This window comes from Falco cherrug, chromosome Z (assembly GCF_023634085.1).
Source record: "Falco cherrug isolate bFalChe1 chromosome Z, bFalChe1.pri, whole genome shotgun sequence".
NCBI lineage: Eukaryota > Metazoa > Chordata > Aves > Falconiformes > Falconidae > Falco > Falco cherrug.
The window spans coordinates 10,325,859-10,342,960 of record NC_073720.1 but is presented as its reverse complement, the minus strand read 5'-3'; the positions used below and the strand labels follow the sequence as shown (position 1 = coordinate 10,342,960).

At 42.7% G+C, this 17,102-nt stretch overlaps 1 protein-coding gene across 3 annotated transcripts in view; it reads right to left on the bottom strand.

The window, feature by feature from the left end:
• The window catches only part of DNAI1 (dynein axonemal intermediate chain 1), a 150,702-nt gene that overhangs the window by 75,285 nt on the left and 58,315 nt on the right, over window positions 1-17,102 (bottom strand). For all 3 annotated transcript variants that reach the window (XM_005436899.3, XM_027801990.2, XM_027801991.2), the window contains one exon: window positions 1,191-1,438. In XM_005436899.3, coding sequence (XP_005436956.1) covers window positions 1,191-1,438 — 248 coding nt within the window. The remainder of the gene's footprint in view (window positions 1-1,190; window positions 1,439-17,102) is intronic.

The window sequence follows — 17,102 nt, the reverse complement described above, 5'->3', positions numbered from 1 at the left end:
TCCTGGGTTAACTGTTGGATCTGATTATCTTATACATCTTTTCCAACCTAAATGATTAAATGGTTCTAAAAATGTTTGCTAGAGGAAAAACTTTGGACAGACAAGCAGCAAATATAAAATTCAGGTGTTCTCTAAAATGTTACATTTGCATAATCTCTCTGTTTATGGCAAGTACCAGTCTTGCTCTTGGCATATTCCCCATTCATCTGTAGTCCTATCAGGATCCCTTGATTTCTTTGACTTCTATTGGAAGATGCAATAACAAGGAACCATGGCTGGGGGACAATCCATGCATGGCATTTGCCAAAGTATAAGCAACACTGACAGTGTGCCTAGACTTATGCCTGTATTAGGCAGCCTAAATTAAGTGACAGCTATAGTTAACAGCAGCAACCCCTGTAGCCCAGTCTAGCAAGCCAAATACACACCCCTGCACCTCAACAGACTCATACAAACCATGTTGAAATATGTGTTGCCACACTTTTACTGCTGTAAAAGAGATCAGAAGTGCATATACATTCCAGTGCTCCACTCATAACTCAGACTACATTGTAGACATAACTGTGAAGTGAGCTGCATGTAGCAACATACTCACCCCAGTCCTTCACAAGATCATCCATCTGGTGACTCTCTGTGGCAGATGTCAGAGTGGCATTACTTTAAGAGCATTACCTGCACATCACAATTCTTAATTCGCTGTAATACTCCAAGGTCAACAACAAGGTAGTGTGTCTTGAATCCCAGTAGCAGCCAATTCCACAGGCAGCTGACCCTGGGTTTATTGTGCTGAAGAGAGCTCTCTTTTAGGGCTGATATACGCATTTTATACACTACCCATCACTTGCTGCCCCGTGATTTTGTATTTGGAATATAAATAGCATTGCATGTTGGTATATACAGAGGAAATTAGTTCCTCCCCAAACAGAAGTCACTTATAATAACGAAAACTGAGGAGAAATAACTGTTTATAGTAAACTTCTGCTCACATGTTTAGTTCCTGTTGAGGACCAAGGATTCATGCAATTGTTTTACCTTTCTGCATATTTCAAAATTAGCTTGAAATACAATTTAATAATCAATTGCTAACATATGTATTAAACTAACACCTTTCCCCATATGGCACTTTTCTGGCTATGCCCAAACTCAGCCCAATTAAAAATCCAGTTAGGGGAAAGGAAAAGCACCCTTACCTGCCACACTGGCTCCATGTGCTTTCCTGACTTAGCACTACTCTTGTAGGTGGGCTGGGAGGTTGCCTTCTTCAGGTTGTAGATGGCCACGTTGCCGTCATAGAAGCCCACTGCCACAAGGTAAGGGTGGTCATTATGGAAGTCCAAGCACATGATGCCACTCTCACTGCTGAAGATATACTCTGGGAAGGAGGGGTTCTTCATGGTGTAGAACAGGAGCATGCCCCGGCCTTGCTTCATGAAGTCATCTAAACAAGGAGAAGCTTTGCTGGTAAACCAGTTTCCAGGATCCTCTGCTACTGAGACATACAATCTGACAGTATTCACCTATGCCTAAAATCCACCTGAATGCAAAGTCACATGGGAAGGACATCAGTCACAGGACCAAATGGTCATGTTGGTGTGCCTACATCTGAACATCCTTTCCTCCATTGATATGTCATCCCCAAGACATGGGGACAATGTGCTTATGCAGAAAAACTTCTGATTTTACAGGGTTTTTTCTAGGAAAGAGACTTCGGAAGCCATGGAAGAAAAGTGCAGAGGGAAAAAGAATCTTGTGGACAACTTCTTTGGGCTAGGATTTCATTCTGCATTGCAGAAACACAGCCTGAACAAAGATACCAGCATTTAAATTTCTGTATTGCCAATATTTGATCTTACAGACATCTTTCTTTTGTGGTTTTTTTATCATGTCCTGACTGTCTGCAAATCTCAGGATTTTTCTCATCTGAAAAACAATTTCCAAATTCCTTTAAAAGGGATGAAAAGCTGTTGATTTAGATAAGCTCTCCAGAAGCAAAGGAGCTTTCCTAATCTATGAAAACAATGCTCTGAAAGTATCCTAGCCATCTCTCCAAGTGTTTTTTCTTACTGCCAAATGCCCTCAGGCACACAGTATATGCGGAACAAATTTACTGCTGTCTGTTCTTCAAGTACCCACTATACATCCTATTTCCAGAACAGTCCTCTCCTTTAAAAAGTGTTTCCTGCCTGCCTTAACATTTTGATCAGCCTGCAGGATAAGGACTTGCTAAATGTGTACCCTAGTGATAATAGTTCAGAGAACTCTCCCTGGCAGCAAACTGGTCCCAAATCAGCATAAAGTTACAGACATTGCTTACCTCAAATTTATCAGGGTTACATAGAGAACATTCAAAGAACCAGTGAAGAAATACGTATCAAGACTGTTACTGCTGATTTGTATTTGGATTGTGGAAATCTATTTTCACATGTTTTTCTGCACATTGGGGCCAAGCATGGGGAATGGCCTCCTTATTTCTAATACCGGCACTACTCTAAACATATCTGAAGCCAAATAATATTTTTAATATTTTTTTTGAAAGAGGGGGAAGCTTATTTCTAGAATTCCAGCTGAAAATGCAGTGAATGTGCTTTCTCCATCAGAGATTTGCCCTGTCCTTTGAATTCATAGAACTCTTTGTTCTTAGACAAGTAACATCATTGAACTGGTATTAAGTGTAGGTCCAGCCATGGTAAGATGAATCCCTGCTCTCCTCAGGAGCAAAAACACTTGGGAAGGCTGTGGAAATGACCTACCAAGAGTGACTCACAGCAGAATGGACTATGAAGTCAAACTGGTTAGAAAGCCTTTGAATTCAACCTCTTTCATGCTTTTATTTCTCCTGGAGTGTGACAACAAACCAGGTGTATTTCCAAAAGGTCTGTGGTGCACATTACTTTTCCATAAGTTGGCACTGCACTGAGAGGCCTCAGAGAGCTGTTCCCATGCTCCCTGCACAGATGACAGAGAAGACACTCCTTCAGAGGTTGATTCAATCACCAAACACCTGATCTGTGTTTTGAAGATGCTTTTCTCTCCACTGATCTGGCAGTACCATAGGCCAGCCAGATTCCTCAATTAGAGATGATGGAGCAGGCCTTTACTGGGTAAAATAGCTCAGCAGCTTCAGCAAGTCCATCTGGAGGTCAGCCTGGCAGGTATAAAGCAAGGTCTTGGGAAGAAGCTCTGGCAGAGTGAAACACAGGGCTCAGTTTGCAGATTAAGACACCCAAATGCAGGTCTACATATGGCTGGCTGGCTGTGCGCTCAGAGTCTAAGCTTCTGCTGCCATCAGCAGAGGTCAATCAATCAATCCACTTCACTGAGTGTAGAAAACTCACCTTAAAGAAGATCCCTATATTAGGTCTGCTGATTCACCCTCTGGGCTCCACTGATCATAATGGCCAGCCTTCTACTGGCTGTTAAACCCATCTTAATCCGAGAGCTGAACACTACTCATTGTGTCCTTTATGTTATGAAATATCATGGATGTGGGTTAAATCACAGATACGTGAATACTGCACGTAAGTCTGGACAATATGATTGCTAAAATACAGCCTATTTCTGATGAAAGGCAAAGTGATGAGAATAATCCACAATTAACGCTGAAGCATGGCACATAAATCCCAGTAAAACAATAACCTTCAGAGAGCAGGCATATAAATCCATTTCAATGAAGGGTGAATTCTCACCCAGAGTACCAAACTGTGACGTACCAACATGTTCTTTAATAAATTAAAAAAAAACACAAAAGGGCTTATTTCATTAGTGATATTCAGTGTTCCAGAATGGTAAGGACAGAACATACCCACGGCAGCCTGTCTGTGGTATAGGTTTGAAGCATAGCCTTTTCAAGAGCAAGGATTGTATTTTTCAATAAAAACTAGCAGAGCACTGCAGTGTGCCCCAAATTCTGCACAGGTGGTCTCCCACGATGCAGGTAGCTCACTGAAACAGTGTTAGAAGACCACACAGAGCACATCGCAAAGCAAAGGGTGCAGGCCCAAGAGCTGACAATGGCGGCACCAACTGCTGGAGGGGAAAGCAGCAGCTTCAGATCTGAGACTACTGTGCTGCACTGCATGAACCCACCAGCATGCACTGGAAGAGCAGAGAATATCTGCCCCATGCAGACCCACAGAGTACAAACTGCGTCTATTTCTGAGATACAAAGGCTGGAGATACTAGAGATATCAGACTGTTATTCTGACAATCAGTGCTAGCAGGAGATGTACTTTGCAGGAGGACACAAGGCAGCAACACAGCAAGAAGAGAATGAACAGAGGAAGAATTGCTGTAATTAGAAAGAGTTGCATGTCATGAAGATCCTTAGTGTTCACCTGAGCAGAGGGTGAATTTCAGACCCTGACATGTAACAAGTGTATGCGGGAAGAGAAGTTTTGCTAATGAAAGATTCAGATAGCATGCTTTCTGGTGGAGAACTGAGCCTGTAAGCATCACATGCAATCAGAAATAGGTTTCTAACCAACTATTACTGCTGTCTAAAACATTAATCTCCAATTGCATTTAAAGCTGGACAGATTCAACCCAAACCCTTTTCAGAAAAAATAACAACTTAGTGGTAGCAATGTACCTCAGAATAACACTGTGGTGTCACCAATTAGTTCACACAAAATAAAAACCTGAAAAGCATCTAAATATTTCATTCTGATGCTTACTAAGTGTCTGTTTTAACAGATTTTTCATTTATGTTTTTCCTTAGCTGAATTTAATCAATATCAGATCAAAAAGTTTTGTTTGCTGTACAAAAAAATATTTTTATTTGCATCTTTCAGTTTCGGTTTTCAAAAAAAATCACGACACATATGGCTTTCCTCCATTTCCTCCAAAATGCTTAGTGGTTGAACCAGTACGGTCAATGCAACTGTATCCTCAGGTGAGAAACTACAATGCTTAGGGTAAGTCCTGCATTCACACAGTGAATCTTGACGTGGGGACCCTCCACAGTCACAACTCAAAGTAGATATTTTTACTACACAAGAAGGCAATGCTACAGTTCCTTGTGTGATAAACAGGCAAATTACCTTATCTTTGGAGGATTTAAAACCCCAAACCCTGCATGCAGCCTTACATCTTAGATCCTGTGATACCTGGCTTCCTATAAATCAAGTCTCACTGATATGGCTCACACCATCAAATCACTATGCTAAGGGAAAGCACTGTTGCTTAAAATCTGCCCTTTCTCTTCCAAAAGTCCATCTAAAAAAAGAAGCAAGATGGAGAAGCACGGTTGTGAACAGCTGCTTGTTTCTGAGCATCACAGCTGCGCAAGCGCATCTACCCTCCTTTCCTAGATGCGCCCATGTGCTGTGATAAGCTTGCTGGCTGGAGCCCTATCTTTTAGGTTTGGATTTCCAAGAAGCCAAGGGAAGGGGCTGGCTGTGCTTTACACTCAGTTAGGCAATCTCCTCTGGGGAGAAGAGGTAAGTTTCAAAGACAAAACTTTTGGTACCCAAAGAAATGGCTCAGCTGTTTACTTGCCTTTCAGACACTTGAAGTGTAGAAGACAAAAAGGGTTATCTGCAGGCCAGCAATTTTCTTCAAGCAAATTATAATTATTATTATCCAGGTCTACAAAACCCTGGGCATAGCCTAAGAATTTGCCTGTGCTATAGTCTGCATAGCACAGACAGATGACTGAGCAAGTCACAACTTAATTAATTCTCAATAATTTCTATCAGTGAGCAAAACCTGTGCAGCATGGCACTGAACTCGGGGTAATCTATCCCACTATGAAACATGCTGGGTGAGCTTGTGTTGCTTCAGCAAGACTGTCTCCTGGCTGATTTAAATAGCTCTGCTAACTCCACACTTTCCTAGGTCACAGAATGGGTGTGCTTGTAAGAAAGGAAATGGCTGGCACTTCGAGCTTAGCTGTATGCCAATAGTTCAGAAAAATCAGGAAAGAACAAACCTTTCCCAGGAGCTCAGAGAGTTTGGGCATGTGCTGAATGTGTTTTCAAAGGCTCTTGGGGCACAACAACAACAACTTAAAGCTGTATAGCACTTCAGGGTCCTGTAAGCCTCTATCTGCAGCATTTGTTTTTACAGCCAAGGGAATGAGAAAGAGCAGTGGAGGGGATGCCAAAGACACTATAGCAAGCTAGAAGATTAGGGAGCAGAACTGGGACTTCACAGGGCTCTGCTTATGGAGACCCCATCCCCAGATCCCTGAGATTTAAGCCGGGATCACTGACACCCATTCCCTATGTTCCTATTCCCTAAAATGCCCAGAAGCACTCAAGTATACTGCTGTGTTGATACAAGCCCTTATCACCATGGATCTGACTGTGAACCACACTGTGGGCAGGGAAAAGACTAATGCTGAACTTTCAGAACAGTCCCTTCCCAGAAAAGAAAATGTTTTGAGAATTCATTACTTCATAACTCAAGGCCAGAAAGCCTGGCCTCCTCTATGTCACAGCTCACAAGTGTTACTGGTATATCTTGTTTTAAGCCCAATAACTTGTTTTTGGCTAGTATATGCATGGTTCATTTGAAGATCTCAAAAGACAGAAAAGCCACTGTTCCATTTTGCAGTTTGTTTCAATGTTTAATTGCTTTGAGTGATTAAAAAGCTGGACCTAATTCCTTATTTGACTTATCTGGCTTCCCACTGTTAATTCCTACTATGCCTATCTTGATTGGATGAGGGACTTCTTTCATATCTAGTGTTTTCTCTTCATTAAGATACTTCAAAACTGAACACTAGTCACCTTTTGTATACTTCTGACAACCTTCACAGCCTGAACACAAAAATCCTGTTTATCTTCACCAGCATAGAGAGGCCTGCGCAGCAAAAACTTGGAGCCAACACAATCTTTGCCACACCAGTCAAAGGCATTGTCTTCACAGCTGCAAAGAGAAAGTCACTTCTCAACAGATGTGAAGAAAAGAAGAATATTAAGAAACTTTCCACAGATATGTGGAGGACATCACATGGCTAGGACTTCTGCTCAGGCCAGACAAAATTCACTCACAGGCCAAATTTCAACTGGATATTGTCCTCTCTTCACCTCTAGAGTATTGTTTCCATCTCTTGAATCAGCTTGGGGCTCTTTACTGATCTACAGGTTTTCTGCATGCTTTGAAAAATGTTAGTTCCAGAACCAAACATAATATTCCACTGTCATTCTCACTAATGCCTGAAACATCTCTCTCCTGCCACTCAGGACTCCATGTTTGCACTCCAGTATCATGTTCACCCTTCTTGCCAAGATACCACACTGGAAACTCAAATTTACTGCTTGTCTACAAAAACCATTTTTTTTCTTTTTTATAGAGTTGCTGCCTTCCAAAACACAGCACTCCTCCTTGTTTAGAGAGGTATAATGTTATATTTAGCTGCATTAAAATGCATTTGGTTTGAATAATTCCAGCTTACCACAAGATTAATCATTCTGTATGACAGCCCTGTTCCCAGCATGATTTACAACTCCACCTGCCTTTTCATCAGTCACACTTCTCATCTAGTGTGAGTTTATATTTCCATCCAGAGGACCAATGAAAAAATGCCTAGCTCCAGGGACACCATGGGTCTTGACAGGACCCCCTCTGAGACACTGTCTCAGATGATAACCCCACTGTCATTGATTTTCTGACATTTGCCAGTGGAAGTTGAACCCCGTGCAGAGACCACCTGCGTTGGTCTGAACTCGGTGTGCACGGGTACTTCCCATCCCAGGGAAATACATACCCTCCAGCAATGCTGACACTATAAGATCTGCAAGCTCTGAGCAAGCCCATCAGTGCAGTGGAGGAAAATCGTAGATCATTTTGGTTTGTGATGATTCGGATGTTTGAATGTCAGATTTAACAATCTGCTTGACACCTTTCACCACCTGCTGAACTAATGCCTGATGCCCCTGATCAAGTTAGTGTTGTTAGACGGGGCTCTGTTTGGGAAGCACAGAACTTGTGGTTTGGATAGGAGAGGGGAATAAACAGGACTTCTAAGTCTTTTAGACATTTTAGAAAAGACAAAACTGACAGATGATGAGGCAGGCTGTAATTTATGCATGTCCTGAGGCCATGTTGCAGTCCTAATAACTGCTTGTGGTGGGTTGACCCTGCCTGAATGCCATGTGCCCACCAAAGCTGCTGCACTGCTCCCCTCCTCAACTAGACAGGGGAGAGAAAATAGATCAAAAGGCTCATCAGTCAAGATAAGGACAGGGAGATCACTCAGCAACTACCATCATGGGCAAAATACACCTGACGCAGGGAGATCAGTTCAACCTCTTACCACTCAAATCAGAAAAAAACAGTTTCCCCCACCCCCCACCCCTCCCCTCTTCCCAAGCCCAACTTAATTCCCCATTTCTCTACGTCCTCCCCCCAAGTGACGCAGGGGAGCAGGGAATGGGGGTTATGGTCAGTTCATCACACGTTGTTTCTGCTGCTCCTTCTTCCTCACACTCTTCTCCTACTCCAGCGTGGGGTCCCTCCCACGGGAGACAGTTCTCCATGAACTTCTCCTACATGAATCTTTCCCACACGCTGCAGTTCTCCACACACTGCTCCAGTGTGGATCCCTTCCATGCCGTGCAGACCTTCAGGAACAGCCTACTCCAGCGTGGGTCCCCCACGGGTCCACAGGTCCTGCCAGCAAACCTGCTTCAGCACGGGCTTCCCAAGGGGTCCCACAGCCTCCTACAGCATCCACTGGCTCTGGCGTGAGGTCCTCCACTGCCTGCAGGTGGATATCCGTTCCACTGTTAACCTCCATGGGCTGCCTGCCTCACCATGGTCTTCACCACGGGCTGCAGGGGAACCTCTGCTCCAGTGCCTGGAGCACCTCCTCCTCTTTCTTCCCCACTGACCCTGGTGTCCACAGAGCTGACATAGTCTCACTCCTCTCTTCCACTCGTGCAGATTTCTGTCGTGTCCCCCCGCCCCTCCCCCCCCCCCCCCCCCTTTCTTAATATACTATCATGGAGGCACTACCACCGACCTACCACTGACCCTGATCACACCAGCCTTGGCCAGCAGCAGGGCTCTCCTGGGGCTGGCTGGCACGGGCTGCATGGGACATGGGTGAAACTTCTGGCATCTTCTCACAGAAGCCACCCCTGTAGACTCCTGCTACCGAAACCTTGCCATGCAAAGCCACCACACGGCTCTGCATGTGTCAGAGGCAAGACACACACACCAGAGAATCACGGATGGATAGGTACAAACAGCCTTTAAGAAAATGAACTGTCAGGTATATTTACATCTTTCTCTAAAATACAGTCTGGCAAAGTAATGCAAGAAAGACCACAGGCAGCTGGGCCAACAAAAACAAGAAAGTTAGGAAACACCTGGAACAATGCCTTGTTTGTCAGTGCATGCAAGAGCAAAGGCTCAGAAGCAGAAAAAAACAGGGGAGAACTGGATGAAAAGATGTAGCACCTTCCTGAAAACTGCAGGAGGATCCGGCTTGCAGTTCAGCTCTCTCCTGGTTCACATAAAGGCAAGTAGGTGGAATAGGGAAGGAATGTGCGACTGGACTGAGTTTGCAATGCTATAGGTAAAACCAGAGTTTACCCATTCTGATCAGAGTTTTGCATGATAGGTTTAGCAGGCACTACAATTTTTTGAATTTTCTTTTTTAAATAAGATATTCATAAGGGCTTGGTTCTACAATGTAAATAGTAAATTGTAAAACTGCCCATATATTATGAATGCTAACTTACACTCTGAAGATACTCAAATCCAATGGAGAGAGAGTTCGTATCTTTTTCTTGTACCACAAAGGTACAAGACTAGCAACAGGGAGATCTGTATTCTGGATCTTGCTGTGTTAAGACCAGCTACAATGATCTTAACCCTTTCCCTCTGTGCTTCTTACAGCACTTCTAAAGATACACATCACAGATGAGGGAGGGAAAGGTGATCAATGGGGGCTATAAAAGTTTTGTATATCAAGAAGGTCAAAGCAGTTGTTTTCAGGAATACATTTATGTTTTGACCCGCAGCTAGACAGACTAACAATCTTGCATAACTTGCTCCCATACCTCCTTAGAAAACAGGGAGCAGAGGACACTTCGCAGCTGCAACACCCAGGAGGAAGAACTTGTCTTTGTAAAGCACTCTGGAGCTGGGAATCTGGATGAGTGCTAATCCTTCCATTACACATCTGGCAGCAGTCAGCACAACCACCTGAACTCTTGCTCCTGCCTTTCTTATTTTGGTTGGCTTAAGCTGCAATCTTGATAGTGTTTCACTATTTAATACCTGAGGCTGCTTCCTCTACCCCTGTTCTAAGAAACTGGCATACTTGATAGCATTTGCAACCAACTAAATATTTAAGAGTGCCATCAAGTGGCCAAGTCGGAGGCTTCCAGGAGGCACACGTCGTTTAGAAATCCCCAGGATCACGCAACAAATGGACGTCTATAAATGTGCTGCTTTTGGATAATCACACCAGCCTGCTGTTACTGCAAACAAGCCAGGCTGCCAGTATCTCAGTATTCCTGACCTGAAAAGCTCTGAGGGGGATGCACACACTGCAGGAGATGCATATGTATTCCATGATTAAAGAAAAGGAACATTAAGAGTTTTATGATGGTTCTGCAGCTTCTTGAAAGCAGACAGATAATTGATGAGATGGATATATACAGTCCAGACCATGGAATAGGCAATTAGAAATAGTGCTACATCTCAGAGAACTTTTTTGAAGACATTTGGCAGAAGACCCATATTTGATTGAGAAGCAAAGAAGAAGCAGGGTTACACAAACAGGCCAACCTGCAGTCAATTTTGCACAGGCATGTACTTCAAGAACAATGAATATTAAGAGCAGCCACTACGGCTCAGACACATGCCCCTATCCCATGCAGCAGTCGCTAACTTCAAATGCTTAGGGAAGTGTATAAAAACAGGGCATAAAACCAGTGATATGTCTTCTAGAATACCATCTAGGCCCCTACTAATTTGTGGTTAAGCATCTCCCAGGTCCCTAATGGTCCTTTTCCCATTCCCCTGTGCAGCCACCTACTGATCATTAAATCTGGACGGTATATTTCAGCATTCCTCTTTGTGTAACACTGGAATATACGCCAGATATTCAGTACTTCTTACAGTAATTTGGGGGGTTTTGGCTTGCTTTTATTTTTAGTACATGAAATATTGTGCATCTCAAGCAGATATGTGAAGCATATGATTGGTGGTTAGTATAAGCAGTTTTCAAGAGGTACTAGAAGTAGATTTCAGAATGAGAACTGAAATAACTTTTGTATTTTTTAGTCTCAAATAAAGTCAGATCTCAATGTATATAGCAACAAAGCAATAGCTTTCAATCCTTTGGTCATATAACAAAAGCAGGGGGGAAAGGCAGTTATGGCAAAAAGAGGATCCTTCAGAATTAAATTTTCAAACATCAACTTGCTGTTACAAGGGAATGGAACTGGTCCAAAAGGCTCACATAAAGCATCAAGTATCTATGCAAACCATGGGCCAAATTTTGGCTCACACTTAGATATGATGGATAAAGGATGAAAAAGAAAGAAAAGAATCACAGAGTAGCTGATGCTGGAAGGCATCTCTGGAGATCATCTAGTCCAATAACCCCTGCTTAAAACAGAGTCAGCTAAAGTCAGGTTTTTAGTATCTCCAAGAAGATATCTCCACATTCTCTCTAGGCTGTGGAAGTACGGTTCCATTGCTCAGCCATCCTCACACTGAAGAAGTTCCACCTTATGTTTAAAGGGACTCTTCTCCATCTCAGTTCATGTCCATTGTTTTTTGTCCTTTCACTTGATACCATTGAGAATATTCCAGCTCTGGTTTTGTTATTCCCTCCCATCAGGTATTTATACAGATAAGAAGAAACTTCCACCTTTCCCTAGTGACAGCCGCTCTGCAGGTGCCCAGCTCTGGCAAGCCAACCACTACATAAACCAAACTAGACTACAAGCCTGGTCAACACCACACACTCACTGTGAGAGCTGAAAGGGATTTTAGGTCCCCATTACCTTCTGTCCGCACCAGCCAAGCTGCTGCTGGGCAGTCTGGCTGCCCTGCAGCATCTCTGCAGCAGAGGAAGAAGCCTGGAACTGCATAGCATCTAGGAAGTATGTGCCGCTTGAAACCATCACCCTCCTGTTCTGTGTGAGCCAAGATGGGGAATAGGGTGCACCTGGGCATCTCCCCTCTACATGAAGGGGATGCATCTGGCCCTGGGCAAGACAAAGCTAAACTGCCCGGGAAACTGAACACAGCAAAGCACTCGGACACTCCAGAGAGCCAACATCATGTTACCATGTGACAAACAGCTCTTAGTGTTTTGCTGTGGTGACCATGTTCTTCCGAGCACAGTCGTACAGCTTGGACACAAAAATACAGTCATACAGCACCAAGGGTGCCCAGGAAGTCTAAGCCAATCTTCTCCAAACTTCAAAATCTTTGGCATCCACAATCCACAGTATCAGCATCTTGATAATCTACTGTACTGGCTTCTCTTTTAAGAACTTGCCAAACAATAGAAAAGCTGATACACCTGTCCCTCTGTGAAGATCTTTTACACAGTGTTGGAAACCACTTCATCAGGCACCATTTGATGGGAGGAGCTGGGGAATGTCAACGAATCCCAGTCAGCTCTCTTATACCTGGAGGACTCTAATGACAATAACTTAGGACTGAATGAGCTGGCAATAGCTCTTGGAGGAATACCTGCTGCCTTTATTTTAAGACAGGCAAAACTCTTTCCAATAACAGTCACTTGCTAAAATTTAGCAATGATCTAACTCCAGTATGATAATCTTGAAAAATTAAGGATGCCTAGATTATGCAGTCCTAAATGCAGAATAAACCTCAAGTTTTTCACATAAGAAAGTTGTATTCTCCTTATGTGATAGCCAGGAAAACAGAAGTGTAGAGCAGTTGCTGAAGATGCAACTCAAAGCTAGTTACATGATCCACCACTTAGATTCCTCACTGACACAGAGATTTAAGCATTTCTGAATAATTTTTTCCTACCTTCTATAGTTGACTTCATCCTACAATGTCCTAAAACTCAATTTTATCCTCTCTCACATATATTACAGTAATGTGACATACTTGAGAACAAAACATACAGAACTCAGAAAAATAAAAAAAATCCTCCAAAAAAACAACAACCCCCCCTACCACAAAATGTCTAGAGGTTTTTATACTGTTCTGGTGTAAGAAGTTTTTAAAAACTGAAAATCTGGTCTGCTCTTATTCTTCAATGGCCAGAATTTTTAAAGTATTTTTAAAGTATTCCTGATAGAATCTTAACCTGAAGTGCCCTATAATATGAGTCAGTTAAGGTTAGCATCTAGATATTCCTGAGTATGCTCTAACAGTTTGGCAGCCTAGCAAGTACTACCAAACATGAAATGGAGAACTGAAAACTATGACTGAGTTCTCTAAGTGGGGATCAGCAGAGAAAAATGTTATATTGAAGAATATGTGCTCTTGTTTTGCAGCAGCAAGAAACCAAAGAAGCTAAGAAGAGTGTGGGCATCTCAGAGGTTTCAACTCTAATGAAAACATTAAATTAGATAGATTTCCTTAAGGTTTTTACCGATCTACTCTGTTGAAAAATGGTCCTCACTCATCTCCAGAACAAAAGACAGAGAAGTCTTTGAAGAAAAAGTCTTTAATGGGGCTTTATACAATTTCTTTGTACCATTCTGCCCCAGGAATAATGACAAGCTATCTAACTTCAGGAGCTTTCAAAGCAACTTACATATTGCTAGAATTAATGAATGAGCACAATTCAGATTTTTAAATTCTAAGGCCAAAAGAGATCATTGTGATGAATATTTGTTCCTATGCTTAATTACTTCCACCATTAAAAATTCAATTTATTTCCAGCTTTCTGAGACCTCTGTATTCTACTTCAAGTTGCTAGATTCTGTCCTAGATGAAAAAGTGAGATGAAAGAGCTGTTCTGTAAGATATCTCCTTCCTTTCCCTTCAAGTAACTAATGGACAGTAATCAAATCACTACTAAAACTTCTCCTTAATAAGCTAAGTTGAACTGCTTAAGTATTTCACTGTAAAGTAGTTTCCAAACATAGGTCATACTGTGGCTTGTCTCTAAACCTTTTTCAATTTTAAAATCTGTTTTGAAAACTGAACTGTTAATAGCTTATTACAACATTCTAGCAAAGGTCTTACCAGAATCATACACAAAAGCAACACCTCCCTCCTGCTACTCTCTAGTATGTGAATGCATACAGCATCCCACATCAGACCTCTTCAGATCCACTTCTTCAACTGCTCTTCCAGATTTAGCTGGTTTTTAGAGTGTACATTGAGATAGGAAAATATTTTCAAGTCCAGTGTCATGACTGACACAAAACAATCTAACCATGGGTTGCTGCTAAAACGCTGGTCTGTCCTTCCCTCTGCCTTTTTTTCTTCCCTCCTCTATGTTCTAACCCCAATGAGCCTGTGCTTCCTGATCTGGCTGAAAAAACAATCCTTTAAACGGCACTGTTGTCTTAGAGTACTGACAGTGATATTACATGCCTGTAACACTCGATCTATAGAATTAGGAGTTCTTAAATTAAATCTAAGGAGAACTAGGTCTTTAAAGCTGTCTGGTGACCCAGCTTTCTAACCGCATACTAGCCAGCAAAGACAGAACAGATGACTTGGCAAGCTTCTTGCTCTTTGCAGGATCAGAGGGTGGCTGGGACAAGTAAGGGGCTCTCCAAAACAGAATGATGGTGGTATGGCGCCAGACTGGAAAAGCAGAATTCCAAGTTGAATAATCTCTCTGAGAAAAACTCTATAGTCACTGCCCCTCTGTGGGAACTGCTGGAATACAGCCTCTTGTTTCTAGGACTGTCCTATGGGATCTGAGACGAACGCAGCTCTGGATACATCCTGTCTTCTGTGGGTCCCTTGGTTTGGCTTTTTCATCAGTAAGAATGGAAGCAGCATTGCCTGATCTCATCTGGGAAGACACAGACAGTTAAGACATAAAGGAATTTGGACACCACAGCAACAGAGACCATTGAAGTAACTGAAACAGACAGGCAGAGATCCTGCCCCCTCTGCAATCCAGATCATCATGGAGTCGCTGTCATATCCATTGGCTCTGAAGTCAGTCTAAACAACAAATGGATAACTGCAGCACCTGGCTGGAAGGCAAGGGCAACTAGAAATTAGCTCTGCTGGGAGAATTGCAATACATGTCTCCCAAACCATGTTTCTACCTTAACTCTTCCTGAAAGCTATGTTTGGCCTGGAGGCAGGTCACACCTTCTCACTGGTCTCTTTATATTTTTTAATAGCTAGATGCTATAGCTGGAGCAGAAAGGGCTTCAAAGGAACAGTAGAAAGTTTACCTCTGGTATTGGGAGCAAGGGTACAGAAAGAAGACAAGGAAGGCAAGCTCCTGTCCTCCTGAGCACTGCTTCACAGTCTGTGTAGTTCTCTGGTAAGATTCACTCACTAGCATTACTTCAGACAAATGAATAAAACCAGTTGATGAATGAAAGCAACATGTAGCAACAGGCTACAGTGCTTGGCAGGAATATTGCTGTTTCCATTTCTGTGCTTTCATATAAGCTCTTTCTCCACAAAGCATCTAATCAGCCAACGCTGTACAGCAGAAAATTAATGGTTTCCTTCAGAAAGCCGCCTCATGATGCCAGAGAGTATGGTGGGATTGTTTGTAAACATTTGATTAGAAGAAGCAAGTAAAACTGGCATGAAAACATGCAAGAATTAATGCTGTGTCACTATCCAGTGGGGATATTTATAGTAGAGAGGTGATGCCAGCCAACATTAATACATGTGGTACTGCACCAAATGCCTTCGCCAGCAGCTCTGCCCATACAAAGCCAGCATTCCCACAGATCCAGTTTGTAAACAGCTGAATGACAGGACCTGACATAGTTTCCAGGGGATACATTGGGTGTTTTGTTCTGTTCTGTCTCTACACTGCACCCAAAAGGGACGGCACTGGAGCATCCTCAAGAGTCTTTGTGTACACCCTGAGCCCTCTCTTTCCCAAACAGAACAGGGGACAGGGCTTGCAGTGGGAATAAGCCCAGCTCTGAAAATCTCCCAAAAAGGAGCAAAAGACATGAGCAGTCATTAACCCATGCGTGTTTTTCTGTGGACATTTTCATGCAGCAGAACCCTACTTTGGGGAGGTGTTCCCTTGCAGGAGTCTCTCTCTAAAGAGAGGAACATCGGTAGGGCATAGTCTATGATAAACTTCAAGGCCCTCTGCATGCACATCAGCACAAGGAATTAAAAGGTCCTTGCTGCAAGAAGGCAGCATGGCCATAGGAAAGAAGTCTCTCCTCCGGGAAGGATGCACTTGCTTGCCCACCTGGCTGAAGTGGGAAATCCCTCATCTGGTTTCCTATCCAAGCTCTGTTCCTTTACTTCTGAATATCAGGTTTGGAGACATAACAAACCCCCTGGCAAGAGGTGCCAAGTGCACTCTTGAAGGTTTTTTCTCCAGCAAGTGAGTCTGACAATTCTGGGACAAGTTGCTTAAAAGGAGATATGAACCCTCATCCTCTTGAGATTTAAGGCACTGGTCTTAAAAATGCCACACATTTGTCAGAAGCCATTAGGCAGAATTAAGCCTGCCATGATACAGAGAAGTAGTTTCTAGATGCCTGCTCATGCCTGATCTTATATTATTCTTTCACTTCATACTTTGACTTCTGTATGAAACCAACATTGTAACAGCCAAAGGTTAAAATCAAACCAATGTGCTAATTTACAGTTCCTTCCAACAAACAAGGATAAACCTTATGTTGTAATAGAGAAGGCAGACATCATCAAATACCTTCCCAGTGAAAATAGAGGGCTGATTCTGATCTTGTTTATGTGAACATAAATAAGATATAATTCCATAGACAGACGTGCTGGTAAACCTAGGCGTGAAATCAGAATACAGCCTAGCAGTATGTTAGATATTGCCTGATTGCCCTCTCCTAACCAACACAAAAAATACCAATAAGGTCCGGTAATCATCCCAACTGACAGTAAGCTTTCATTGTCCAGTTATCTTGGTCATTACATGTGGCTTTCAGAATTACTGCTCTGCAGCCGTTTGATCAAACTGACAATTTCTTTTTCCGCTTCAGATGAAAGTCATGTTC